Source organism: Chiloscyllium plagiosum, unplaced genomic scaffold (assembly GCF_037043375.1).
Source record: "Chiloscyllium plagiosum isolate Xiang-an unplaced genomic scaffold, Cpla_swu_hap1 HiC_scaffold_2, whole genome shotgun sequence".
NCBI classification, from domain to species: Eukaryota; Metazoa; Chordata; class Chondrichthyes; order Orectolobiformes; family Hemiscylliidae; genus Chiloscyllium; species Chiloscyllium plagiosum.
Genome location: NW_028270140.1, coordinates 19394630 through 19420883, shown reverse-complemented (window position 1 = coordinate 19420883; position 26254 = coordinate 19394630). Strand labels below are relative to the sequence as shown.

Here is a 26254-nt window from a genome sequence, read left to right as displayed (position 1 = left end):
TCTATGAAATTCTATGATGATGTTGACCCCACTGAAGAAGTTTTAGGTGTGTTGTCCACATCAGATCTCTGCAAAAGCAGTTCACCTCTTGGCAATTTGCTTATCTTTCCTCAAACTTATGCAATTTCTTTTATTTTTCAGATATTGTCCAGTTATCTCTTGACTGAATCTGACGCTCACTCTCTCAAGTGTTGTAGATTCTAACCGTTCAATTGCATAAGAACGTTTTTCCTTCTGTTATTATTGCTTCCTTTCTTAAATCTGTCCCCTCTGGTTCTTGATTCTCCTCCGGTGGGAATAGTTTCTTCCTTTCTAATCTGTCCAAACCCCTCAAAAATTTGAATGTTTCCGTCAGATCTCCTCTTTTTCCAAGGAGATCAGCTCCACATAGTTGACGTTTCTGCTGCTTGAAACATTCGTGTAAATGTTTTGTTGCATCCTCTGTAATTCCTTTGTTTTCTTGCTCGAGTGCAGAACCCAAAACTAAATGCAGTGCTCCAGTTGAGGCTGAACCAGTGGCTTAGACAAGTTTATCGAAACTGTTGCTTTCTTTTTTCTATGCCCCATTTCATTAAGCCCAGGACCTCGTATACTTTATGAAATAACCTACCTTAATGCCTTCAATGATGTTTGCACAATCACCCCATAGCTGCTGCAGCTCCTTTAAAATTGTACCCTTTGTATTGCTGCTGATTGTTTGTTTGTTTTTTTGTCATCTGTATATTTTAAAATTGTGCCTTATACACCCAAATTAGGTCATGTGTATCAAGAAAAGCAGGGGGTACTATCTTTGAACCCTGGGAGAATCCTTTCTCTAGTCCAAAAAAGTAACTGTTCGCTCACTCAACCAATTTCATAACCTTACTGCTTTTCCCTTTTATTTCCTGGGCTCCAACTTTGCTGATGAATCTTTTATTGAAAGCATTTTTAAGGTCTATATAATCTACATGAACTGCACATCCAGGAATATTTAGTTATCAGACTTGCCGTTTTTCGGAGACAGGTCTTCATTATCATTATAACATTCCCACTTGCCTGTTTGTGACTGCCAACCTTATTTGCTGTGCTTTGTGCATTTGTGTGCATGCAATGCAAGCCTGAATTAAATCTTATTATATTGCCTTAATTTATTTCTCTTCTCTCCCATAATACTTTACAATTATGCTAAATTGTAGTTAAGAATTAATGAACAATTGATCCTAACTTCCGTGCTGTAGTTATGTAAATTACTATCTTGAAAATTAAATGCATAGACAGCAGCAGTGACAGAACAGAATTAATTTCTTGTCTGTTGAGTAATACTTGACTTCAAAGCCTACATTACCTTGAATTGCAGAATTAGATACATATAATGGATATTCTGAGCAATAGTATAGTATTTTATGCATTAACCCTGGGTAAATATATTTATTATAGCTTAATAGATACAGATTAATGTAATTTATCGTTTCACCATATTCTTGTTGTTTTAAGCATGCTTTTTCTTATAAAATGCCGGCAACAGTTGAGCACTTTCTCCCAAGTTGAGAATCTTCACGTGAACTTGGACAATAAGCTTGCTGGTTTATCTCACACGCACAGACACAGGCACCACAGCAAAGTGCTTTGTTTTGGTTTACACAGCGCATTGAAATTAAAGCTTTACATTGGTCTTGATCTTCTGGCTCACTGGTCATTGAGTAATCAGAGGAGTCCAGCATTGGTTCACAATTCAGCAGTATCTGTCAATACTTTGTAGTTTATAACATTCAATGGAATGAGGTTGGGTGGTGATTGAAGCTGTCCTGCAATGTTCATTAACTATTTACAATATTTGGACATCCTAGGGTTCTAATAAACGAGCTCGAAAGTTGTCAACTGATAAAGATGCTGAAGAGGGGAAGGAAACGGGTGGCTCAAATCTGGGTAAAGAGGAGTCTGATGCTGCAAGTTCACCAGAGTTTGACAAGCATAGTGATGATGTGAGTAAGATATAATCTTTGCATGATCATTGTATGTGACAGCCTTACTTAGTAATGTGAATTAAGGAACCAAGTAAAAAGTATTTGGGTTTCTGTTCTTGCTGCCTTTGACCTGGTTAACACGTGCTCAGCTCTGTTTCCGCACATGCATCATAGACCTAGCTCTCTGTAACCTTGAATGTTTTCACTTCTAATATTCGTCAGAATGCCTTTGTTTATATAGTGTTTTTGGAATAAAAAAACTTTCCAAGTTCTTCGAAGGAGTATAATCAGACAAAAATTGACCCCAACTCAAATAAGATTTTCAAAAGTAGGGAAATGTCGAGAGGAAAAATTCACAGGAATATTTTCAGTGCATGACCAACATAATTTAATACTTTGAAAGGATTTAGAAAATGCAGTACCATAAAGCACAGAAGACTTGAAAACTGTCTTCTTGTAGACCCGCAATGTTTCCCCTGAACAATTTATTCAATTTAACCTTGAACATTACTATTGAATTCATCTTAATCACCCTTTCAGTTCTTGCAGAATTTTCATATCACTTTTTGCTGGAAACTGTAAATCTGTGTTCTGTGGTCACTTACCTTTTGTACTACTTCAAACAATTTATTTACTCTTTACAAAGTCTCAATTAAATTTCCCCTTAATCTTTGGCTTCAGACAGCAACCCCAGATTTAGTTTCACCCTGTAACTGAAGTTACGAATCTTTAGTATCATTCTATTAAAACTCTCCAACATCTCAAGAAATTTTTAACAATTTCCTAATTTGTAGAGCTCGGAAGTGAATAGAGTATGCCAGCTGGGGCCCAATCTATAATTTTTGGAGACTTAGCATGATTTATTCACTTGTCATCCTAAATCTTTATAATAAAGCCATGAATCCTACTTGTTTTTGTAGTAGCCTTCTCAAACTGTCTTCCCACAGTCAAACATTTGAGTGACTGTACTTGCAGATAGGTGATCCTGCATGATCCTAAAAATCATAGAATTTTCTTGGTAATCTTACTCATTTTTTCAACCATAGTTGGATAATTAAATACAAAATTTTATTTTGTAAAGATTTACATTTGTTAAATTTTAAAACATCTTGCCTAGTGTCAGCTACTTGAGATGCAGACGAAAATGCAGGTGTTTTGGCTGTGACCTCAGATAATATTTCTAGAAAAGCATTTGCTAGCTTGTTGAATTCCTCTAATTCTGATTCTGTGAGAATACAAGTTCCCCACATGTCAACACACTTATAGAAACTCCATGAATTAAATACCTGGTCAATGAGTTGCTGAGAATAAAATGTAGTCTCTGAAAACCATAAGTCATCCTAGAGAAAATCTCAAGTGGCATCTATTGTTTACAGGTCTGAATGGGCTAATGCTTCATTGATTGCAATAAGCTTCATCACTGTCATGATGGCATGAAAAGTTGGTGGTTAAATAAAGTAGAATCTCCTGAGAGTTGGGCCTAAGACTGGATTTTCCGATAGACTTTGTAGTCACGGCATATTATAATATGTAGTTGCAGAGATGCAATAAACTGTATCTGGTTTACTCTCCAAGACTCCTCTTGTTATACTAGAATGTAGGTACTCTCTATCAAACTAGACCATGTAAGTCCCAAAGTACTTCAGAAGATATGGATAGCAGCACACAACAGAGTCCTCAGGTGGAGGAAGTATTTTGCTGCTTACGTTACACTATTGTATCAAATTTCATCTGCCATGTTTGTTTTTGTCTCCTTAGGCTATATCCTCAGGTTTGTTGATGTCTTTCATGTCCTTATTTCACTATCAAATTAGTTTTTGCATGTTCCACTTTTATCCAGACTTCAACTGATAGCAATGAAAAATAACCACAGAAGACTATGTGACATTATTAACTTTAAAGGCTGATTAGATTTCTTTGTACAACTCCAAAATGAGGCTGTATCCATGCAGTCTGTCGGGTGCTATGGTGGGATTTGTAATTGCCATCCTTTTACTATTATTAAGTGACCTTATGCATTGTTTTGACTCGTAAGATTCTGCTGCTTGATATCTCTCTGTGCTGTTTAAGGTGGAATGAAAAACCCTTCTCCCATTCCTTTAAGTGCATTCTTAGTACAAATTTTTTGCTTTCTACCATTGCATTTGAGCCAGCACAATCTTTGCTGGGGTGCTTTTAATTGTATTGAGTCGATTCTAGAATATGTGGTGGCCTCTGTAGCACCCCTGCAAATGCACAGTGATCTTTTGCTTGAAGTAATTACCTTGAATGCCGAGGTTTAGGTTTATTTATACATTCCAAATTGTGCACCTGAACCTTGATTCATGTTTTTCTTATTTGCTACACAGGAGAGTTTGTCTTTCAGTCCATTTTGATGTTTTAATTTTTTTTTCTAAATAGGAGACTTCTGCAAAGAAAGCTGCAGTAATGGAACCTCCAAAGAAAGGTGCCAAGAGGGGACGAAAGAGAAAGGTATAGTTCATCATTAGTTTGTACAAAAGGAATTTTTGAGTTCTGTTCTGTCCACACATTTCAAGAATGAACATAATTGCTTCTGGCATTGGGTATTTGCAGCTAAATCTAGGTTTACTGTTAGACCAGGGTATTGAGTTGAAACATATATGCACACCTGTTGTATATAATTCTTCAAACGTTAAAATCTAGAATTAAGTGCAGAATGAATTGGTTGCTCCTGTTCTGGTGTCCATTTACATGAGACTGAATTATTACAGGACTGAGCGCAAGCCTTCCATCAGATGGGTTTAGTTTGTCCCTACTAGTCCAAGATAGTCAGTCATTCATAAGTTACCCTCCACTGGTATCTGCTTATCAGTAGATGGGGTGGAAGATCTTGCGTAAACTTTTTAAACTTGTTATTAGATGTTATGCTCGGTCTCTTACAAACAGCCCCCAAATCTCCCTGAATTTGCCCTGAATCAATCCTGATTTCAGAGCCCCTTCTGTGTCCAGGCCCACATCTTGACGTGCTGCTGGAAGTAGCCTGCTGTTCCCTTGCTTCCCTGGGTGCTGATCTCCATCTCTGTTTCAAACAAAGTTTTACCACTCAGAGTAAATGCTCCTCAATGGCCGTGCTAGGGAAGGGCCTCACACGTGCTCCTCAAGTCAGGAAAATCAGCATTGGAGAAGGGGCAGAATCGCGCTTGCGCTGTTTTTCCCAATACTTCCCAGAAACAAACATCAATTCATCACTTCCCCAATTCCCTTCTCTCCCAGTTTGAGCAAAGGACCTGGGGCCATGAGGAAAAGGCAGAGAACATATCAAGCTGGAGCTTTGTCCTTTTATAAGCTTCAATTGAGCTCATTCCTAGTCACGTTAGTAACTCCTCCCTCTCGCTCTGTTAGAATCCAATGAGAAATCTGAGAAGGTGGAGGCAGCTTGGTCCATGCAATGTTTTCTCCACCGTTCAATATCTTAAATTCTTGCTGCTCTAATTGAACTATTAACTCCATTATTCACTCCTCACAACATGCAACCTATATTACCCTTCCTTGTACCAAATAATATGCAGTGGCATGATGTAAATCCTGATAAAGGCAGAATGTGAAGGTTCTGATGAATTTGGTGGAACAATTACATTGATCCTATCTGTGGGCGAAGAGCCCAGGGCTTAAGTAGCATCCAAGCCAAAGGTGCGTAATAACCTCACTGTGACTCGATACAAATACCAGTTTAAAGTTAGTGTGAGCCATGCTGCAGACATAAACATTGTGATGTCTGGGTTATGCAAGGACAGGCCCCAGCTGTTCACAATATACACTAGTGATTTGGATATAGAAAGCAAATGTAATATTTTCATATTGAGAGATAATATAATGATAAATGTGTGTTTTGAGTAAGTCATAAGCCTCTTGTTTCAAGAGGATTTGTGCAGGCTTAGTTAATGGGCAAAGGCAAGGTGGACTTTTTAAAAGAGAAAGATCACTTGTGTGACATGGCATCACTGACTGGGACAACATTGATTGCCCTTCCCTAATTGTCCTTAAGAAGGTGGTGATGAGCAGCTTTCATGAACCACTGCAGACTGTGCATCTAGCTACAGCATACAATGTGGTTAGGGAGGAAGTTCCAGGATTTTGACCCAACAGTGTTGAAGGAATGGCCAATATATTTCCAAGACAGGATGGTGAGTGGTTTGGAGAGGGTCTTGCAGGGGTTGCTGTTCTTATGTGCGTGCTGACCTTGTCCTACTAGATGGTTGTTAGCTTGGAAGGTCATGTTCAAACAGCCTTGATGGATTTCTCTTGTCCATCTTGCAGATGGGGCACATTGCTGCTTTGAGCATCAATGGATGAAGGAGAGGATGTTTATGAATATATGCCAATCAAGCAGGGGCTGTTTTTTTCCTGGAGGATATTCCTGGGAATGCATTTAGGAAAGTTATTTGGGTAGAACTGAGAAAGAAAAAGGATTTTATTGGGATCGTACTATAGAATGCCCTAAATCAGCAGGAAATTGAAAAACACATTTATAAGGAGATCTCAATTATTTGTAAGAATGATAGCATGGTTATAGTAGGGGACTTTGACTTTCTAAACATAGACTGGGACTACCATAGTGTTAAGGGCTTGAATGGAGAGGAATTTTAAGTGTGTACGAGAACATTTTATGATTCAGTATTTGAATGTATTGACGAGAGAAGGTGTGAAATTTGACCTACTCTTAGGAAATAAGACAAGTCAAGTGACTGAGGTGTCAGTGGGGGAGCGTGCTGGGGCCACTGACCGTAATTCTTTTTGTTTTAAAATAGTGATGGAAAAAGGTAGTCCAGATCTGAAAGTTAAAGTTCCAAATTGGAGGAATGTCAATTTTAACGGTATTAGGCAAGAGCTTTCAAAAGTTGATGGGGTGGATGTTTGCAGGTAAAGGGATGGCTGGAAAATGGGAAGCCTTCAAAAATGAGATAACAAGAATCCAGAGACGATATGTTCCTGCTAGGGTGAAGGGCAAAGCTGGTAGGTGTAGAGAATGCTGGATGACTAGAGAAATTGAGGTTTTTTTGTCCAGAGTAAGAATGAAGCATTGACGGCAGGGATCGAGTGAATCCCTAGCTAAGTATGAAAGCAGTAAGAGGATACTTAAGAGGGAATTCAGGAGGGCAAAAGATAGCTTCGGCAAATAGGGTTAAGGAGAATTCAAAGGGATTCTATAAATACATTAAGGAAAATGAATAACTAGGGAGAAAATAGGACCTCTTAAAGATCAGCAAGGCTGCCTATGTGTGGGTCCATAGGATATGGGGGAGATACTAAATGAGTATATTGCATCTGTGTTTACTGTGGAGAAGAATATGGAAGATAGAGAAAGTGGGGGAAAGTGGGCGGCACGGTGGCACAGTGGTTAGCACTGCTGCCTCACAGCGCCAGAGACCCGGGTTCAATTCCCGACTCAGGCGACTGACTGTATGGAGTTTGCACATTCTCCCCGTGTCTGCGTGGGTTTCCTCCGGGTGCTCCGGTTTCCTCCCACAGTCCAAAGATGTGCGGGTCAGGTGAATTGGCCATGCTAAATTGCCCATAGTGTTAGGTTAAAGGGGTAAATGTAGGGGTATGGGTGGGTTGCGCTTCGGCGGGTCGGTGTGGACTTGTTGGGCCGAAGGGCCTGTTTCCACACTAAGTAATCTAATCTAATCTAAACATTGACATCTTGGAAACTGTCCATATTACAGACGAGTTGGTGCTGGAATTCTTAAACACAAAGTTGGCTAAATCCTGGCACCTGATCAGGTATATCTGGAGTGTCAGAGGCTGAGGGATGATCTTATGAAGGTTTATAAAATCATAGAATCCCTACAATATGGAAACAGGTCCTTTGGCCCAACAAGTCCACACCAACGCTCCAAATAGTATCCCACCAAACCCATTCCCCTACCCTATTACTTGACATTTACCCCTGACTAGTGCACCTAACCTACATATCCCTGAACACTATGGACAATTTAGCATAGCCAGTTCACCTGACCTGCACATCTTTGGATTGTGGGAGGAAACTGGAGCACCCGGCAGAAACCTACGCAGACAAGGGGAGAATGTGCCAACTCCACACAGACAGGTGCCCGAGGCTAGAATTGAATCCGGGTCCCTGGTGCTGTGAGGCAGCAGTGCTAGTCACTGTGCCACCTCATGAGAGTCCTGGATAGGGTGAATAGGCAAGGACTTCTCCCTGAGTTGGGGGAGTCCAAATCTAGAGGGCGTAGGTTTAAGGTGAGGAGGGGAAAAATGTAAAAGGGACCTAAAGGGCAACTTTTCCATGGCAGAAGGGGGTTGTGTGAATGCATTGAGCTGCCAGAGGAAGAGGTAGAGGATGGTACAGTTACAGTATTTAAAAGGCATCTGGTTGGTTATATGAATAGGAAGGACTCGAGAGATATGGGCCAAATGCTAGCAAACTGGACTAGATTTATTTAGGATATCTGGTTCACGTGGATGAATTGGACCAAGGAGTCTGCTTCCATGCTGTACAGCTCTATGACTCCATGTCTGGCCTTTGCTCCATACCTTACCATGGACTGCCGTTGAGTTCTGGAAGAGAAAAGATGTGCGGTTTTGTTTAACATATACCTTCTGTGGATCATTCGGATAGTCCTTCTGCATTAGAGGTTGCATCAGAAGTCATTTCACACAAATGGCTATCATTGTTGGGCATGCGCTGCAAGATTATTTTCCTGCACAAAGTTGGGTGGCATGGTGGCTCAGTGGTTAGCAGGGCACCAGGAACTTGGATTCAATCATAGGCTTGGGTGATTGGGTGGAGTTTGCACACTTGACCTGTACCTACCAGGTTTCATCCAGGCGCTCTGGTTTTTTTCCCCACAGTCCAAAAATGTGCAGGATAGGTGGATTGGGCTGTAGTGTCCAGGGATGTGCAGGCTAGGTAGGTTAGCCATGGTAAAAGTGAGATTGCAGCGATAGACTCTCTTCAAAAGGACAGTGCACACTGGATAGTTGGAATTCCCTGATTCTATGGTGCGTGTACGTTATAAAGAAACTTAAGTTACAGTTCCATCACACATTGTGGTCACAGATTTATTTAAAATTGAGTTAACTTTGATCTGAAATGTATAAACCTTTTTTACATTTAGATTGACCAAGTAGATGTTGGTTCAGAATCTGAAACCGAAAAGCAGAGTGCAAAGCGGAAGAAACCAGGTGTGTAATCTCTTTCCAATCCTCCCGTCAAGCTGGATTGAGCACCGGCAGAATTGGCTGAATGTTGCTGAAGTGTATTACAGTTCAGAATCAAGGCAGAAATGTCTTTGTCAAAGTGCAGAACAACGGAGCAATCTTAAATATAAGCAAAACTTGTTGGAAATGCTCAGGGCTCATCATCTGAGGGGAGAGAAATAGAATTCACATTTAAGGTCTGTGACCTTTTGTGAAGGTTGAAATACATTACAGATATAATTTCTAAGCAAGTGTAAGTGTGAGGAGAGTAGGGTTGGAAGAGAACAGGAAAGAAGGCGGGTGTCTTCGATGGAAGACAGATCTGATTTAATGAACGGAATTATTGCAAATAACAGCTGCCTATATTTTAAAAAAAAAAGGAGCAGTGGTGTCTGGATAGCTGCAAAGACTCCTATCTGTACATCCTTTGGATTTATTGGGATGGTGCAGCTGGCTGAGAACGATGTACTGAGTGAGACAGAGAAATAGAATGGTGAGTAACCAGCAGCGCAGGACAAACTTGTGGACTGAGCAGAGGTATTCAACAAAATGATGACCCAATTTGCATTTGGTTCCCTTGTATAGAGTAGATTGTTTTATGAGCATCAAATACATTTTAATTTTACTTCTTTCAATATTGTATCACCTGGAAAAGGTATTAGGATCCCAGATGGTGGGACAGGAGGTAAAAGGACAGATGTTGGATCTTGCAGTTTGGGAAGCACTGAGTTGATGGGCGTGAAGGAAGTGGAACGGGATGTTGCCATTGAATGTGGAGGCTGGTTGCTGTGAAAGGTGAGACCAAGGAGTAGTATATTGTTGAGGGGGACTAGGTCAGATTGGAAATCTAGGCAGTAGAACATGTGGCTGAGTTTCTTGGCTGAAGTCGGAAGACTGGCATATCTAGAGCATTGGTGTGAAAGGGTGATAGTGTGAGAATAAATGTGACATGATATAAAACTTGCAAGTATGAAATAGTCACACCCCCTTCTCACCACCTGTGGGAGTGAGTCGGCTTATAGAGATAATTGGTGAATAGCCAATTCCTGGAAATGAAGGTGGCAAAATTGAGAGAGGAAATTGAAGAATACATGACGTGATGGTGGATATTATCACTTTTCACTTCAAGATGAGAGGTGTTGATGACCAGTGTATGTCATCAGTGTATTAGAAGATGACACAGAGAAGGGAACTCAAATAATATTGGAGCAATAAATTTTCCAGGAACGCCATGAAAGTCAAGGTATAGCCTGGACCTAAATGGGTTCACATAATGACATCATTTTAATTTGGAAGAAGTGAGACAAATCAATGAAAACTTTTTAAAATCAGGCAGAATGATGGTGCAATGAGCCCCGTTCACCACTATCCCCTTCTGCCTGGCTGAATAAATTATTATTTTTCATCTGACAAAGTGTGACATTTGAAGCAAAAAGTATTATTCTCATCATCAATATGTCTGCTATTTTATAAGGGATGAAGTATTTCATAAAGTGGAGAATATTTTTCCCCTAGAGTGAACTTGTATCCTTATATGGAGATTGTCTTAAGGAATTGACATGAAAATCCAATTCAGTTTTTTTTCATTGCATATTGCTGGATCTAAACTGAAAACATGGAAAGTCTGGCTGTTGAAAAATTAAATGAAGTCTTTGGTCACGGGCCAGTTTGTGTTGAGCTTTGGAAGTGGTGATGCATGTTTGCATTTCTTAAAATAGTGGGCAAGTTTTGAATACAACAATTAAGGCCACGTTTGCTTAATACAGCTCAGAGAAACATGGTATAGATGAAATAGGGGCTGTCTGATGGGGCTTTTTCATTCACTTTATGTAAACCATTCTAAAGTACCAGTAAGACTTGTGCAATTTTCAATTTGTACAGAGGAACCTCGATTATCCGAATATCGGATTATCCGTCAAGATCGCAAGGTCCCAGGGCTTGGCTAAACTGTTATCCGACATTTGATTATCCGGAATTTGATTAATTCAACGACATACTCCCCACCTGTGTCCTTCGGATAATCGAGGTTCCTCTGTATATCTATTTTAGTGTGAAAGTGTTTTAAAATTTTAAACCAGCAGAAGAGAAATACAAATGTTTTGTCAGCCTGAAACTTAACACAAATCATCATTTGAGAAAAGGATCACTCGAGATCCGTCTGATAGATTTAACTTTGCTTTGAATTAAATGCGTCGCTGACTTTATTCTAGTGTTGTTGATTAAGTCAACTTTTCAAAAAAAAATTTGTGCTCTTTGATATTTTTTCCACGCGCGCACATGCAATTTGCAGCTAGTTTTAGATGCATGTGGTTGTTTTTGCAAATATGAATAGTATACTTTGAAGTCTTTTATGTGGAAGTGTTTTGAGTGCTACATCTGTCAAGATCTCTTCTTTATGCATCTCTCTGTGCTTTTCTGCTTGCAGCTGTTGAGGTGAAGACTCCAAAACCTAGAGGAAGGCGACCTAAAGCCATGATAATGGCTGCACGCACAGGCGATGAAAGGTTAGCTGGTTCAACATTCATTGTTTAAGACTTTCAGGGTTAGCGAAACCTTAACTTTTCATTGTTTGAATCATTCAGCATGATCTGAATCTAATATCTGTCTCAACAGTATGGAGTGCTGAATGAATGGCAGGTCACTAGGAAGCTCGCAGGAACAGAAGGATCTTGGAGTGCTTGTCCACAGATCCCTGAAGGTGGCATGTTATATTAATTAGTTGGTTAAGAAGGAATATGGAACACTTGCCTCATCAGTCGTGGGGTAGATTATTAGAGCACCGAGGTTTATACAAAATTATGCAAAACTTTGGTTAAGCCAAGCTGGAGTACTGTGCAGTTCTGGTCACCCCACTATAAGAAGATGTGATTGCAATGGCAGAGGTGCAGAGCAGAGTCATCAGGATATTGAATGAGATGGAGCATTTTAGTTATGGTGAGAGAATGGATAAGCTTGGGTTGTTTTCTTTAGAGAAGGCTGAGAAGGGAACTGATTGAGGTTTATCAGATCGAGTGGCATGGACAGAGTGGGTAGGAAACAGCTGTTCCCTTTAGTTGTAGGGTCAGTAATGATAGGGCATAATTTTAATGCGAAGTACAGGAAGTTTAGAGGGAATCTGATGGAAATATTTTTCACCCGGAGTTCGTTGGGAATCTGCCTGGGAGGGTAGTTGAGGTAGAGCACCTCCCAACTTTTAAAAAGGAATTGGATGAGCACTTGAACAGTCAAGACTTTGGACCAAATCCTGGAAAATGGGGTTAACATTGGCATTGACTTGTTGGGTCCAAAAGCCTCTTCTGTGCTCTGTGACTCTGAAAGGCTGGGTGAGGACATTATTTTGCTTTATTTTTAGAGAAGTTATATATTATGAGCAATACTGCAGTTTCAAATAAATACTTAAATTTTATGTAGCTCCTTTCAAGAGCTGAGGATACCCAAAACACTTTATAGCCAGTGAATAAAACATTTTCCGAATGATCATTCTTGTAATGTAGAGAACATAGCAGCCAGGTTGCAATTTCAGAATCTGTATTGGACTAACATTGGTTGAGTGAAAGTCTGTTTTGTGCCATATTAGTTATTCAAAATTGAAAGGTTGATGGTAGAAGTGGTACAATCCACAATTTTACCCTCTTTGCCATCAAGTAAATTATGCTGGTGTTCGATAGATTCCCTTGTGAAATATGCTGAAACATTTATTGTATCCACTTTAGGTCTTTTGGGTCTTTGATTCAATACTTCATCTGAAAGATGTACAACTTCAGCTTTTCTTTAAGTATAATACATTGCATAATTTATTTCAAGATTTTATTAATTTCCTTGACACCAATCTTGTTAATACTGTTTGTGAGAAGCTAACACTGTTGGGAACATCAAAAGCATTAAAAAAAGTGCTAAGCAGTCTTTTGAGCTGTTCTAGCATTCATGTAGACAATGGTTGATCTGTACTTCAGCTGCAGTTTCCATCTGTGCCCCATAGCTCTTAAATTTATCAATTTCAGCCTTTAAAATTTTACTTCACCCAACATTTACCACCTTACTATTTACTGATATCCCTCTAATATTGAGGTTAGATCCTCTCAAAATGGCTAAAATTCTCTAGTTCTGAGGAAGGGCCACTCAACCCAAAACATCAACTCTTATTTCTCTGCACAAATGCTGCCAGGTCTGCTGAGCTTTTCCAGCAGTTTCTATGTTTGTCCTTGATTAAGAATTGATCCTCTTATTAAATGGAGTCGAGAGAGATAAGAGGAAATGGGATGAGTTGAAAGTTGTGATCAAATGGATGTCTTGTCCACTAAAACCTTTGTTTCTGAGTTCCACTGTTGCTTGTTTTGAAGTATGAATTTTATGTAGCTGATGTTTTGTATGTTCTGCCAGTGAGAATGATGATATGAACAAAGCTGAGGTGAAGAAGGCAGCCTTGGAAGAGAAACGAAAGAAACAGCATGAGCAAAAGAAAGTGAAGGAGGAGGAAGAGAAGAAAGAGGATAAAAAGAGTGACAAACCAAAAAAAGATCTAGTTAAAAAGGAAGGAAAGAAGGACCTTGCAGAACCCAAGAGGAGGAGAAGCACCAAGACCAAGTCAACTTCAGAGTCTGAAGAGGAGGAACCAGAAGATGGAGTAAGCACTGTTTGACATCTAAAAGTACAGACAGCAGCATAGGATTTCATTTTCTTGAACCTGTTTTATGTTTGGCTGATTCCCCTCAGGTTACACTGATGGGATGTCTATTTACCGAATATTTCTTCTGGTCTGCTGGAGTATGTTTGAAAATCAGAGAATTATTAGACTTCCAGTAACTTGATTTTCCAACGTCTGTTCTTGATGAGTAGAGAAATGGATTTGGAATGGATTAATTTTGCACAGTTTGGAAGTTGGTTCTTTTGAGGTCCATTAAGAATGATGGATGTGTTAACACACGTTAATACCTCTGCTAAGTGGTGGGACAGTTTATTTTAACTTGCAGGATGTTTTTGTCAGGAAATAAATTTGAAAACAATAGCTGGGAATCTTTTCCTAAAACAAAACGGGGACTTGTTGGGCCGAAGGGCCTGTTTCCACACTGTAGAGAATCTAATCTAATAAAATAAGTGTAAGAAACTGATCTGTGTTTTCTACTGTGGCCGAGAACAGCTGCTGCTGTTGCATATAGATACAATTGTAATGGATTGTTACATTTATGAAGAGCTACGAAATGCATATGGTAAAATTCCATGTTCTGTGGTTACCCTTGAAAGACCTAATGATGTAGTTCTTGATGTCCCACTTCCTGCTCCAAAAAAGCAATTGTCACCACCAAGCTTTCAGCCTGAAGAGGAGACCAGAATCATTCTAACCATTCAGTTGTCCGCCAGCTTTAATTGTAGAATCAAGATCTGCTGTTGCTGCTGAATGTGACAGTTTATCTTTGTGAATTGTGCAGATGTTCACTTAGCAGGAGAAATTCCTGCTTTGTGAGACAATAGAATCATGCTGTTGTTTGCTCACTTTTTTTCAGATTAGCACCGTCAGCCCTAAGCTAACTTTCATTAACTTTGACATGCATTCCTCTAATACAACTTTATCTTGTTTTTCTTTATTTTTGCTCATATATAACATTTTTTTTTTTGTTCACCATTGTGCTCAAAGGAAGAGAAAACCAAAAAAACAAAGTGGGATGCTGCTAATAGAAGAAATCTAATGAAAAAACAAAATGAAAGGGAACAGGAAGAAAAGCTGTGCAAAGTGGAGGAAAGCAAAAAAGATGAGCAGTAAGTACCAGTTTCTGTTGATAAATTCTTGCATGTTGAACCCATGATGCATGTTGATTATTGAAATAATCTGGATCTGACACCTCTTCAGATCTTCTTTTAGGAATAGAAATGAGTGCTTTGTGAAATATTTGAAATTCATCAGTGTTGTGAAGTTCATTTTGAAATAATATGTTTCCATAAAACCTTTTGGGGATCCCAGTTTTGGGAAAGGAATCCCTTTTGACTGAAAGTTCTAAACTTGGATGCGGTGGTTGTTTTCCTCTCGTCAGGTGAAACCAATTGCGTAAGTATAGTTCATCTGTTAACTTTGATTTATCTTTCCTTCCAGGCAAACCAAAGAGGAGAAAGAAGGAAAGAGAGAAGAAAAACTCAACTTCAAGAAAATAGAAAAAAAAAGAGGTGTGTGTTTAGATTCATTGCAGTATTAATAGAAAAGCTGACTGAATTTTATTTCACAAAATATGACTTCCTTTACCTTGGTTCACAGAAATGTCAATGGAATTGAGACTTCAAAAGTTGCACAGTGAAATTAAATTATCACTGAAGATCGACAAGCCTGTGAGTACTCAGTAGTTGAATACAACATTGGATCTGTTCCTGATTGGTGTAAATTTTGTGATGAAGAGAACGATTGTAAGTTCAATTTCTGAATAATAGAGCTGTGATTGATTTATTTTGTTTTATATGTTTATGTACTTTTTACTATTTGACAATTGTTTCAAGTAGATACTTCAGAATAGTTTTGTAATTTATCAGGATTGTCACCTTTTATCTTGTAATTTTGTGAACATACAGACTTATGTACAAAATAAGAACAAGAATGGGTGGCTCTGGCATTCAAATAAGACCCTTCGGCTGATCTGATTAATCTACACCCCTGAACCTTGCACTCCCTTACTTCTCAATAATCTACATATTGTTGCCTGAAATATATTCAAGGGTTCCACTGCCTTTTGAGGAAGAAGGTTCAACGGCACTTCTGTCAGAAAAAAATGTTTTCTTCTATCATAGTTTTAAATATATGACCCCTTATTTTAAAATAGCAATGCCTGGTTCTAGGCTCTGTCAGGAGAGAAAATTTCTTTTGCATATGAAACCTAACAAGACCCCTTTAGGAGCTTGTATGTTTCAATCAACTTGCTTCTTGCCCATCTTAATTCCAGTGGATAAATGTTTAGCGTGTCTAACCTTTCCTCACAAAACAGGCTGTCCATTCCAGATATGAACCTGGTAAACCTTCTCTGAATTGCTTCCAATTCATTTACAACCTTCCTCAAAGGAGACCAGTACTCTGTACAGTATTCCAGATGTGGTCACCTCTACAACTGAATTAAACCTTTTCATTTCTGTATTCACCTTGCCTCGTGATAAATTATAAACAGTCAATTAGCTTGCCTAATTACTTGCTGTACCTGCACACGCACACTAACTTTTTATAATTCATACACTAGGATACCCAGATCCCCTGTGCATTTCAGAGTTCTGCAGTCTCTCACTGTTTAGATAATATGCTTTTTGTATTCTTTCTGCCAAAATGAACACTTTTTTTCATCTTTTCCCACATTATCCTCCATTTGCCAGATTTTTGCCCACTCATTTAACTGAAAACTTCATAGAATACTTTCAGGGTAGCATCTTAGAACATCACCTCCTGGAGTTGGCCAGAGCGTTGGCTGTATTAGGTCTGATATAGTGTAATAAACTAGTATTAATTCATCTCGCTGAGAAGGGCTCTTTGGACAGCAGCCACCATAATATGACTGAATGTTCTGTTCAGTTTGCGGGAGAGAGGAGCAGGTTTGAGACTATTTTTAAACATTTTAAATGGTGGAAGTTATATGGGCATGAAAGCAGAGCTGGCTGAAGTGAAGTGACTAATTAGGTTAAAGCACAGGTCAATAAAGATGCAGTGGCAGCCATTTAATGGGATATTTCAGAATATACAGAATATGTTCCAATGGCTAAGGAAATGCTAAGGGATGAGCCCACTATCTGTGGTTAACTAGAATGGTTAAAGTGGAATCACTGGTAGATAGGATAGTGAAGAAGGCAGTTGGTATGCTTTCCTTTATTGGACAGAGCATTGAGTATAGGAGTTGGGAGGTCATGTTGCAGTTGTACAGGACATTGGTTAGGCCATTTTTGGAATATTGCGTGCAGTTCTGGTCTCCCTCCAATGGGAAGGATGTTGTGAAACTTGAAAGAGTTCAGAAAAGATTTACAAGGATGTTGCCAGGGTTGGATGGTTTGAGGTATAGGGAGAGGCTGAATAGGCTGGGGCTGTTTTCCCTGGAATGTCGGAGGCTGAGGGATGACATTTTTATAAAATCATGGGCATGGATAGGGTAAATAGACAAAATCTTTTTCCTGGGTTAGGGGAGTCCAGAACTGGAGATCATAGATTTAGGGTGAGAGGAGTAAAATTTAAAAGGGACCGAAGGGGCAACTTTTTCATGCAGAGGGTGGTGTGTGTATGGAATGACTTACCAGAAGAAGTGGTGGAGGCTGGTACAATTACACAATTACATCTTTAAAAGGCAACTGGACGGTATATGAATAGGAAGAGTTTAGAGGAATATGGGCCAAGCAAATGGGACTAGATTAGTTTAGGATATCTGGGCGAGTTGGATCGAAGGGTCTGTTTCTGTGCTGTATATTTCTATGACTCTTAAAAAAAGCATAAAATTCTCCCAAAACTGGTGACTAGTCAAAAAGTTGGATAGTATATTGAAAACAAAGCACAATGACTAAAATTTAATGGAGGGGAAAATAGGTTACAAGAGAAAGCTAGTCAGAAACACAAAAATAACTATAGTAAGAATTTCTATAAATATGTAAAGGAGAGTTAACCAAATGAGAAAAATGAGACTTAATGAAGAATTAATACTGAAAAATAATGCATAATAAATTAAACAGGTATTTTGCAGTAGTCTTCATTATGAAGGATATAAATAACATCTCAGGAACAATGATAAAGCAAGAAATGAGGAGAGGAAATCACAATCACCAGAGAAACAGTATTAAGTAGATTGTTTGAGCTTTGGCTCAACAAATGTATGGGTCCAATGGATATTCTCCTGCAGTCTGCAGAGAAATAGGCAGTGAATTGCTTGGTGCACTGGCTTAAATTTTTCAAAGCTCCCTTGCTGGAAGATAGTGAAGCTAACTTTTTTTTAAAATTCAAAAATGGAAGAAGAAAGTAAGCAGGAACTAAAAGCCAGTTGACGTGACATCTGTCATAGAAAGAAACGTTAGATGCTGTTGATATTATAGCAAGGCATTTGGTAAAGTTCAAGAATATCAGGCAAAGTCAGCATTGTTTTGAGAAAAGGAAGTCCTGCTTGATCAATCTATTGAAGTTCTTTGAAGAAGTTCTAGGAGAGATTATTAAAGTGGAGAGGATTCCGAAAAAAATTACCAGGAATATTGAGATCTAAAAATAGACTGGACCTTTTTCACTGGAGCTTAAGAGTTTGAGGGGTGACCCAATTGAGGTTATAAACTCATGAGGGGCATTGATAAGGTGAATTAGGAATGGAGAGAAAATGAGGTCTGCAGATGCTGGAGATCAGAGATGGAAATGTGTTGCTGGAGAAGTGCAGCAGGTCAGGCAGCATCTAGGGAACAGGAGAATCGACGTTTCGGGCATTAGCCCGAAGAAGGGCTAATGCCCGAAACGTCGATTCTCCTGTTCCCTAGATGCTGCCTGACCTGCTGCGCTTCTCCAGCAACACATTTCCATCTCTGAATTAGGAATGGGAATGACATGGGTCTTTTCCCTATGGTGGGGGAATTCAAAGCGAGGGGACATATTTTTAAGGTGAGAGAGAAAGATGTGAAAAGGATGTGAGGGGCAACTCTGGTTCGTGTATGGAATGTGCCAGAGAAAGTGGTGAATGTAGGTACAGTTAGAACATTTAAAAGATTTTGATAAGATCATGAATAGGAAAGGTTTGGAGGGATATGGTGTTAGTTTAGAGACAGGTTAGATCGAAGGGTCAGTTTCCATTCTATGTGTCCCTGACTCTAAGTAATGTGCTGTGATCAAAGGAGAACCAGTGGCTGTACTATAGTTAAATTTCTAGAAGGCAAAGTGGTAAGGTACTACATCAACGGTTATTTTGGAAAGTAAATGCTCATGGTAAAGGTTTAGCATATGGAATGGTGAGGAGATTGACTAATGAGAAGCAGAGAGTAGATGTAAATTGATCTTTTTCAGTGCAACGATCTATGGAATTTGGTTGAGACTCCCCAAACTTATGAAACTTGTCACCTGTTCCCATTGCTAACAGATGTCCCTATCAGTCTGACATACAGTCAAGACCGTGAAAATGAAAACAGAAAATGATAGAGAAACTCACCAGGTCTGGTAACATCTGTGGAAGAGAAAATGTTAGTCCTCATATTGAAGTCGTATGCTCTCTCTCTGCACAATTGCTACCACACCTGGCTGGCTTCTCCAGCACTTTTTTTTATTTCAGATATCCAGTATTTGCAGTACTTTAGTCTTGTTGATGTGAATAAAAACAATTGCAAAACTAATAACCTATTGTAGCATGGCATCCTTCCAGTTCTACATCATGCCATAGCTCATTTTCAGTGTAGTGGTGCATGATTTCCATTGATGTAGTAAAGAAAAGAAAATCTATTTACTTAAGCATCTTGCACAATCTCAGAATGTTCCAAAGTGCTTTGTAGTCTATGGAGTACTTTGAACTTCAGTCACAAGTGTGGTGTAGATAGCTTGTTTCAGTTTGATGCTTTGGTATGTTTGGATGTTTACTTTACACAAAAAGGAGGCACTCCTAATGTTGCTGGAAGAACTCCAAACAAAGTCAAGTATTGTTTGCAGGAGGTGTGTATAACTCTAAAGTAGCCGAGTCACATTTCAGATTGCAGTGGAAGGTGAAGGAAACAGTTGAAACCCCAATGGGCCGATTACTACACTTGTTCCCTTGATCATACAGGTGCACAAAATCCAGTGTCTCCAGTTCAGCTGCCGCCTGTCACAACTAATGCCTCAGCATTGCTAGAGACTTAGTATTTGAGATCAGTAGATCAGTAAAAACTTGTCATCTTGTTCAATGGAGCCACATGTTTCTGGAGGAATTCTCACATTAATAAAATTCAGAATTTCTCAAAATAAGACTTTGATGTCATTGAGAGAACAATATGGCTAGATCAGTGCTTCTGTCCGCCTTTGATCACTGCAATGTCACATTATTTAGGCATTATTGTTACTACATTTGCTAAAACAAACACTTCCAATTTGATAGTCCATTCAGCATGTTGGGCAATCAACTGTGTATTGAGTGACTGTGGATAAGTGAGGCAAAGCCATCTATTCAAAATCCATGCCATATGTCTTTTGATTACTGTAACTTCATGGACTACTTACATTGGCACCTAGAATTAACATTTTTTTTGGGTTACCCTGGGTCTGAGTATCATTGAGAAATTGTATTTATGTAATCTTCATGGTGTACCATTTGGAAAGTAATGGGCAGGGTGACCAAACTCTTTATTTTTGAAAAGATTTTATGGATGGAGAAAGAAAGTAGATGAGTTTTACGGAGGAATTATGAATAATGTATGTCGTTTTCAGTCCTTCTGTGGAGAATGTCAAAAATAATTTCTGGTATTTAGGCTGCATAGTCAATGAAAATTAGGAACGATTTAGTTTGGAAACTAAATGTAAAACTTTGCATAAAACAGTGAGAATGGGGATGAGTTGCAATGTAGTTCAAGTCCTGAAAATTGAACATAACTGAAATTGTTCAACCTAAAAACTTCAAATCGAAACCTAATCATAAATCTAACTTTTTTTCTTTTAATGCAAGGAATAAAATTGTTACATTTAGGAATTTTGTATTTTAGTAACTGCAAATACAAAATTGATGCGATGCCTCACATATAACTTCTGTTCCTTTAGGATGTGAAAAAATGCATTGAGACCTTAGATGAACTTGCAGCACTCCAGGTTACTCCGCAGCATCTGCAGAAACACAGTGAACTGATTGCAACACTTAAGAAGGTTCGATGGGTTCAGATTTTAAGAGCTGATTTTCCTCATTCACCTTATTGTGTGTCCATTTTCCAATCTCCCTTCTGAAATTGTTGTGAAGCTAGACCTGAGAGTCAGTTGGATTAGTTGAATGTGGAATCTTTATTTAACATCTCTTGTAAACCTTTTAGTAGTGATCACTGGGTAACAAGCAAGAGAAGGAATATACGGCAAAATTAGTGGATTGATCTGGGACATCCGAGCACTGAATCATCAGAGGCAAATCTTTGAAGCGTTTAGAATAAATGATTAATGGAGTAAGTAAGGAATGTAGAGGATGATCATTTGAACTTGGAGACGAAATTCAATCAGTTGCCGTGTTCCTGTGTTAGGAAATTGCAGGATTGTGCTCCCAGAGGAAAATGTCAGTGTGGTTGGTTTACTAGAAAGGCATTGTGATGAACTCTGAGGTTTGGTCTAGGGAATGGTCAGAAGGTGTGCTCCAAGTCAGTTCTGGCTCCACTTGGGTGAGGAATGCAGTGAAGGTCAGGTAATACTGGGCAACCTCAATTATCTGAACGACAATGGTGGGGAGTATTTTATTCAGATAATCGAATGTTTGGATAACACCGTTTACCCAAGCATTGGGACCTTGAGATCTTGTTTGGATAATCTGAAATTCAAATAATACCCTCTATGCAGAGAGCTTACAAGAAGATGAACAAGGATGATTTTAGGGAAGAGAAATTCAGGTGACAAGCAGGCGTGATTTTAACTGGACCTCTTGAGAACTTTTTCTTTCAAAAAAGAAATTGAAGGGTTTTGATAGACTGCACTTCAGGAAAGTTTGTGACAAATGAGGATCATTTTAAAATGGCAATGAGCACTTCCTTAAGGGAAAATTAGATGAACACCCAGAAGCAGAGAAGGCTGGAGGGTTATTGGGAAAGAGCGGAGCAGTAAGAATTAGTTTGGATTGTTATTGGAGACATCACTTACGTAGGATTAAGTAGAATTTACAAGAGCAGAAATGGGACATTTGGCTGGTGCTTATGGTCAATTTGAACCTCTCCCCACCCCCACCCCCACCCCCACCCCCAAAAAAACTTGTCTCATTTAAAGCCACTATTGTGACCATCTGTTCCCTTCTCCCTCATTCTGGTCTCACTTCCCCTTAATTACCTAACTAGTGAATTCCTATTAATTACTTCCACTCCTTTCTGCGATGGTAACTTGTACATTCTCATGACTCTTTAGGAAAATAAGTTTCTTCTGAATTCCCTTTTTGACTTTTCCATTTAATTATGCTCTGCTATGCAAGAGGGTACATTGTCTTTCTATCCATTCTATCAAAATTTTTAAGGATCTCTATTCAGTGAAACTCAGTCAACTTTCTCTCCAAGAGATAATCAGCTCACCCTATTGAGTCTTTCCTGAGATGTATGCCCATGGGTCTCTGATATCATTCTTGTAAATCTTCACTCCAGTCTCTGCAGTGCCTCCATATTCTTTTTGTAATGTGCTGACTGGTCCATAGTTCCCTGGATATGTAATTACTTTAGCTATCTGCCAGTCCTCTGGAACTATACCTTTTTCAAACATCTATATCTCTGCTATCTCTTCACTGGATTATTTTAAGATGCACAGATGTAATCCACCCAGACCAGACATGTTTGTTAAGTTCACTGCCTTTGTAATTTTAAACAAACTTGTATAAATCCCTGCTTAATATTGGCTTGCTTTTTCATGTTAACCTTGATAAGAAAATAATCCATTTAGCCTCAAGTTTCAGTTTAAGTCGCATGCCACAAAAGTTCCTGTTTTGTGGTTTCATTGCACAATAAGACTTCTTACCCAGGACTCCCACCCCCTTATCCCACAATCCACTATTAGATTTTAAAGCCCTAATGTCTGTTGTCACCACCAGGAACTTTTGGGCGGCACGGTGGCACAGTGGTTAGCACTGCTGCCTCACAACGCCAGAGACCCGGGTTCAATTCCCGCCTCAGGCGACTGACTGTGTGGAGTTTGCACGTTCTCCCCGTGTCTGCGTGGGTTTCCTCCGGATGCTCCGGTTTCCTCCCACAGTCCAAAGATGTGCAGGTCAGGTGAATTGGCCATGCTAAATTGGCCGTAGTGTTAGGTAAGGGGTAAATGTAGGGGTATGGGTGGGTTGTGCTTCGGCGGGGCGGTGTGGACTTGTTGGGCCGAAGGGCCTGTTTCCACATTGTAAGTAATCTAAAAAAAATCTAAAAAAAAAATCTAATCTAATCTAGAACTTCAGATGCTCTGTCCTGGCTCCCAGCCCTGCTCCCATTGCCTCCACAGCTCCTGAATCCCAGTCTGCGCATACAAGTACATCCCCCTTCTAACTATTGCTGCTACTGCTTTAGCAGTTGCTTTCCTTCTGGCTTCCATTCTGAACTTGCACTGAATTCCTGGAGTCCAACTAGTGGCTGATGAGAGCTTGAACAAGGTAGACAGACTACTGAGAAAGTTGGGTAATTCATAAATATAAGTTGAATCTGGTTTCTCCACACCCAGTTCAGTTGGTTATAAAGATAAAGTTCTTCACTGCTGCCAGAGGCAAACATAAAAAGCTGAAGATAGTAATCACACACCCAAGGAATTGGTGACTGGGGGAGTTTGATAAAGAGTTGGAAGGAGCTTTTTATTGCCTTTCTACCCTTCATACCCTGTAGAAATTGGATCTTGCACTCGAGGGAAATGAGTTATTGAGGACACTTGCATTCGTAAGGTTTAAGATGTGTGCAGTAAATGTTTGTGTCTTGAGCTGCTTTGGCTCAAGCTTTATTGAGTTGGCAGCTGAGGTGCAGACTCCTCCACCCATCATGAAGGGAAAAGTTAATCTGGATGCTCAGGAGACAGTCACACCGTTTAAAATAGGGTCTTCTGATTTGGTCAGATACAGGAGGGTGTGTGAGAGTGAGGCAGATAGGGGAATCCAGAGGGCAGGACTTTCAGCCATCTGAAAGTGTCGAATACATTTGAGGTTATCTCCACCTGTTTGAATAAGAGTATGATTTACAGGGTGGATGAGCAAACTGACCATAGTACCAAGGTACAGTGAGCCAATCAAGTGGAGGGAACAACAAGGAATGTATTGATAGTAAGGCAAAGTATAATGAGAGGGATTCGCATCATTCTCTGCAGCAAAAGTAAGAGTTCAGACACCTATGTTGCCAGCATGATGTCATGCTTTAGGACATGTGCGCAGGGCTAGAGGGGAACTTGTAGTTTAGCAGGGAGCGCAGACATCCAGTTGTCATAGCCCATGAATGACATAGAACAAGGAAAGAGGTTCTACATTGTGGGTGAGGAGCTAGGCACCAAATTAAAAATCAGCACCTCCAAAATTGCAGTCTCCAGATTGTTACCTGAACCATGTGCGGGTTGGCATAGCGTACATAAAATTAGAAATATGAATATGTAGCTGAAAGACTAGCATTGAAAAAGTGCGTTATGACTTATCGCCAACTGATACCTATAGATGATAAAGTAGGGACTGCACCTTGGGAACGATGCACTTGAAGTGAACTTTTATCCTCATTGAAACTACTAATGTACATGTTGGACTTCGATTTTGCTCTTCAGCCTTTCAGATGGAAGAAAACAAATGATTGGAGGATGCAGGCTTGACACAACATTGCTGACACTGTTTTAAAGCAGTAGGGTTTAGGCTTTTTGTGTAGGATTTACAGAAATAAAATTAAGATGTTTTGCTTGGTTTTAATTGCAACAAAGACACTGGGATTGACTTTTTGTTGTAACTGAAGCAAAGTTTTCCATGTTTTATGAATAGTTTCTTGGGCTGTGATATATATCCTCGCCTTGGGGCAGCACGGTTGCTCAGTGGTTAGCACTGCTGCCTCACAGCACCAGGGACCCGGATTCGATTCCCACCTTGGGCAACTGTGTGGAGTTTGCACATTCTCCCCGTGTCTGCGTGGGTTTCCTCCGGGTGCTCCGGTTTCCTCCTACAATCCAAAAATGTGCAGTGCAGGTGAATTGGCCATGCTAAATTGCCCGTAGAGTTAGGTGCATTAGTCAGGGGTACATATAGGGTAGGGGGATGGGTCTGGGTGGGTTATTCTTTAGAGGGTCGGTGTGGACTTGTTGGGCCGAAGGGCCTGTTTCCATACTGTATGGAATCTAATCTCAAACTATGTCTGTATTCTGTGCAAATAGAAATCTAATCAAGACCATTCCCTGTTTATTTTAAATCATCTGTCGGATTTTGATCGTATTGGTTTTGTCTTGTGCCAGATGCGAAATTACAAAGCCTGTCAAGACATCATGTTCAAGGCTGATATGATCTACAACAAATTCAAATCCATGTTCTTGGTTGGTGAAGGTGATTCTGTGATTGCACAAGTACTGAATAAATCTCTTGCCGACCAGCGGCAGCATGAGGAAGCAGTCAAGGCACGAGAACAAGAGAAGAAAAATGATCAAGTGGAAACTAACAAGAAAACTGACAACACAGAGGAACAGCTGACAGGTAAAGTTCATATCAACCTTTCCCACTCCTTGTCTACCTGTGAATTAACTGTACAAACATGGTTCTGTTCTCTACTATCAAAAGAATTTATTCCATCGCATGCTGTCCGTCTGGAGTAAGATATTTAGCTGTGACTGAAGTATCTTGCTGCCCTAAGATCTCACTAATCATGGTTCTCTGTGGTTGATAATATTTATAAATCTGTTGTGGTTTCCTTTTCGTCTCCAGGTTCTCTGTCTGCTAATAGTTGTTTTGTATGGGCACGTTGTTTGTCTGACACACTATGTAAGGAGATCCAGTGGGCTGGCTTTACTTTCTCCTACCTTTTCAACCCCTTCAATTCATGCAGTCCAATCAGAATTCTTGGTTTATCTCTCCAATTGCTGAGAGCCCTCCCAACCTGTAAACGACAGTCAGTGAGGACGTGTTTCCAAGCATTCCGTATCAGGTTTAAGTAGCAGGCTTTGCCCACTTTTCTCCATTGTGATCATTTACTCCATTTATTACAGGGTAGGTTTATCATAGAAACCCACTGAGTGTGTGCACACCCTCCAAAAAGCATCCCACCCTATCCCTGTAACCCTGCATTTCTTATGGTAAATCCACCTAACCTGAATATCTTTGGTGTAGGGTAGATAGTGGAGGAAAGAGGAGGAAAGGCAGGTCAAAGCTTATGTCAAACCTGCAGTCTTTTCCAATTCTTGATGTTAGAGATATATTTATGTTCGCTCAAAAGCATCAGCCAATGCAGGAGGTTTTTCCGGGGGGGTTGGCACCTGTAAATCCAGAAATTTACAGTTCTTCGGTTTACCTCTCTATTTTGAAATCTAAATCCCAGAATACATC

The 26254-nt window shown here is 39.7% G+C and overlaps 1 protein-coding gene across 3 annotated transcripts in view; it reads left to right on the top strand.

The window, feature by feature from the left end:
- Positions 1 to 26254, top strand: part of psip1a (PC4 and SFRS1 interacting protein 1a) — a 41571-nt gene that overhangs the window by 10605 nt on the left and 4712 nt on the right. For all 3 annotated transcript variants that reach the window (XM_087995068.1, XM_087995067.1, XM_087995073.1), the window contains exons 4-13: positions 1827 to 1961; positions 4344 to 4415; positions 9044 to 9110; positions 11551 to 11629; positions 13506 to 13749; positions 14758 to 14879; positions 15211 to 15281; positions 15370 to 15440; positions 20815 to 20916; positions 25174 to 25408. In XM_087995068.1, the coding sequence (XP_087851194.1) occupies positions 1827 to 1961; positions 4344 to 4415; positions 9044 to 9110; positions 11551 to 11629; positions 13506 to 13749; positions 14758 to 14879; positions 15211 to 15281; positions 15370 to 15440; positions 20815 to 20916; positions 25174 to 25408 (1198 nt within the window). The remainder of the gene's footprint in view (positions 1 to 1826; positions 1962 to 4343; positions 4416 to 9043; positions 9111 to 11550; positions 11630 to 13505; positions 13750 to 14757; positions 14880 to 15210; positions 15282 to 15369; positions 15441 to 20814; positions 20917 to 25173; positions 25409 to 26254) is intronic.